At 40.2% G+C, this 1,958-nt stretch overlaps 1 protein-coding gene across 1 annotated transcript in view; it reads left to right on the top strand.

Annotated features, from left to right (window-relative positions):
• Positions 1-776: 776 nt before the first annotated feature.
• The window catches only part of wu:fl23c11 (interleukin-17 receptor C), a 21,951-nt gene continuing 20,769 nt past the window's right edge, over positions 777-1,958 (top strand). The window contains exons 1-2 of the mRNA XM_056241420.1: positions 777-981; positions 1,059-1,267. Of these exons, the coding sequence (XP_056097395.1) occupies positions 804-981; positions 1,059-1,267 (387 nt within the window). The 5' untranslated portion in view covers positions 777-803. The remainder of the gene's footprint in view (positions 982-1,058; positions 1,268-1,958) is intronic.

Below are 1,958 nucleotides of genomic sequence, written 5' to 3'. Positions count from 1 at the left end.
CTGTAATCTATGCATATCATCACTTATAAACCACTACATTTGCATACATGTATAACTCTAATACAGTGTTGTTTTTTATTTTAATCAGTAGAAATGAAATCCATCAGCTGTAATAAGAACTACTGTGACATATAATATTAGTACCTCAGGTGATGTTCGCTCAAAAAAACGTGGCTTTGGTTTCCCCATAGTTTTAGAGTAAAACATTTTTAATAACAATAAACGTAAAATTCTGTAACGTTCACTTTTTAAAACTTTTTTCACTTCAGCAATAATCCGCCAAGTGTCGTCTCTGAAACGAGATCAAACTGTTGATCTGTTGCTTTAAAGCATTCACGCTTTTCTCACAAGATTTACCACAGTTCAAGTTTAAGAAATTTAATTTTCAGGTCTAATAACTTAAAGTGAATAAATGGATTATAAATACAGTGTAAATATAATTTAGTACCGTAAAAACCCCTAAAATTCAAAATACGAAATAAAAAACATTATCAAAACTAAAATATAGTACATTCATTTAATTGGAATAAAAAAAATGTGACATGTGAAGAGCACAATTAAATAATTTTGTATTATATGGATTTCTTTGTATTATAAATGTTATTTTCTCTTAATTTCTTGCTTTTCCTTTTTGGGGTCAAAAAAATATAACCTGTGCATGTTTTTTTTGAGAGAGTCGTTGTATGTTATAAATATGATGTGATATCTCTTGTAGTGTTTACGTATGTTTGATTGTTTGGTCTCTAGGGTATAATCCGCTGTGAAGTCGGCTCAGGTAAGAACGCTCCGACAGATATTTCCCCATGGCCAGCTGCACTGCAGTGTGTTCATCTGTGTGCCGTCTCGTGTCAGGCGGCCCGGCGTGCCTCAGAGATGACGAGCGTGTCCATGTGACCCGTCTAGACGCCTCCGTCGCCGAGTGCCAGAAGCCGGAGACCCGGAGCCTGTGCCTGAGGACCCAGCTGAGCGTCTCCCTCAGAGGTACGGCACTCGTCACGGGGGGTTTGTGGGGCGCAGTGTCTCCGGGCGGTCCGACAGGATTGTTTCTGGCCTCTCAGACGCAGGTGGAGCGGTGATGGTGACGGGCGATGGCAGTGCAGAGGAAGAGGAAGAGGAAGAGGAAGGAGGCATTAATGGAGAAGATCCCGAGAACACGACGACTGCTGCCTCTGTCCGCTTGTGTTACACCTTTCCTTCACATTCGTTCTCCAGAACCATTCGCTTCACAGTCCCGAACTCCGCTTTAGAGGACAGCACCACACTACAGGTCATCCATCTATCTATCTGTCTATCTGTCTATCTATCTATCTATCTATCTATCTATCTATCTATCTATCTATCTATCTATCTATCTATCTATCTATCTATCTATCTATCTATCTATCTGTCTGTCTGTCTGTCTGTCTGTCTGTCTGTCTGTCTGTCTGTCTGTCTCTATCTATCTGTCTGTCTGTCTGTCTGTCTGTCTGTCTGTCTGTCTGTCTGTCTGTCTCTATCTATCTGTCTGTCTGTCTGTCTGTCTGTCTGTCTGTCTGTCTGTCTGTCTATCTATCTATCTATCTATCTGTCTGTCTGTCTGTCTGTCTGTCTGTCTGTCTGTCTCTATCTATCTATCTATCTGTCTGTCTGTCTGTCTGTCTGTCTGTCTGTCTATCTGTCTGTCTATCTACTGTATCTATCTATCTATCTATCTATCTATCTATCTATCTATTAGGGGTGGAGCCGAACCCGAATACGGTATTCGGAAAGGCACAAATAATGTGTTTTTTACGAATACTTATTTCGAACAAATACTTTAAAAAATATTTGTATTCGGGAACAAGAAAAAGTGTATATCAAAAAGCTGCGTTTCCTCACTAGACCGCAGTGCGCGAGTGAGTGAGTGACGTTCAGGAAGAGGTGCCTGTAAAAAGAACTTGTGGTGCTTCATATGGATCTATGATTCCTAATTCCTTTAT

The sequence above is a fragment of the Rhinichthys klamathensis genome, unplaced genomic scaffold, assembly GCF_029890125.1.
Source record: "Rhinichthys klamathensis goyatoka isolate OS25496 unplaced genomic scaffold, OSU_Roscu_1.1 h1tg000640l_1, whole genome shotgun sequence".
Classification (NCBI taxonomy): domain Eukaryota; kingdom Metazoa; phylum Chordata; class Actinopteri; order Cypriniformes; family Leuciscidae; genus Rhinichthys; species Rhinichthys klamathensis.
The sequence above is the reverse complement of the archived record's forward strand: the minus strand, read 5'-3'. Positions and strand labels throughout refer to the sequence as shown.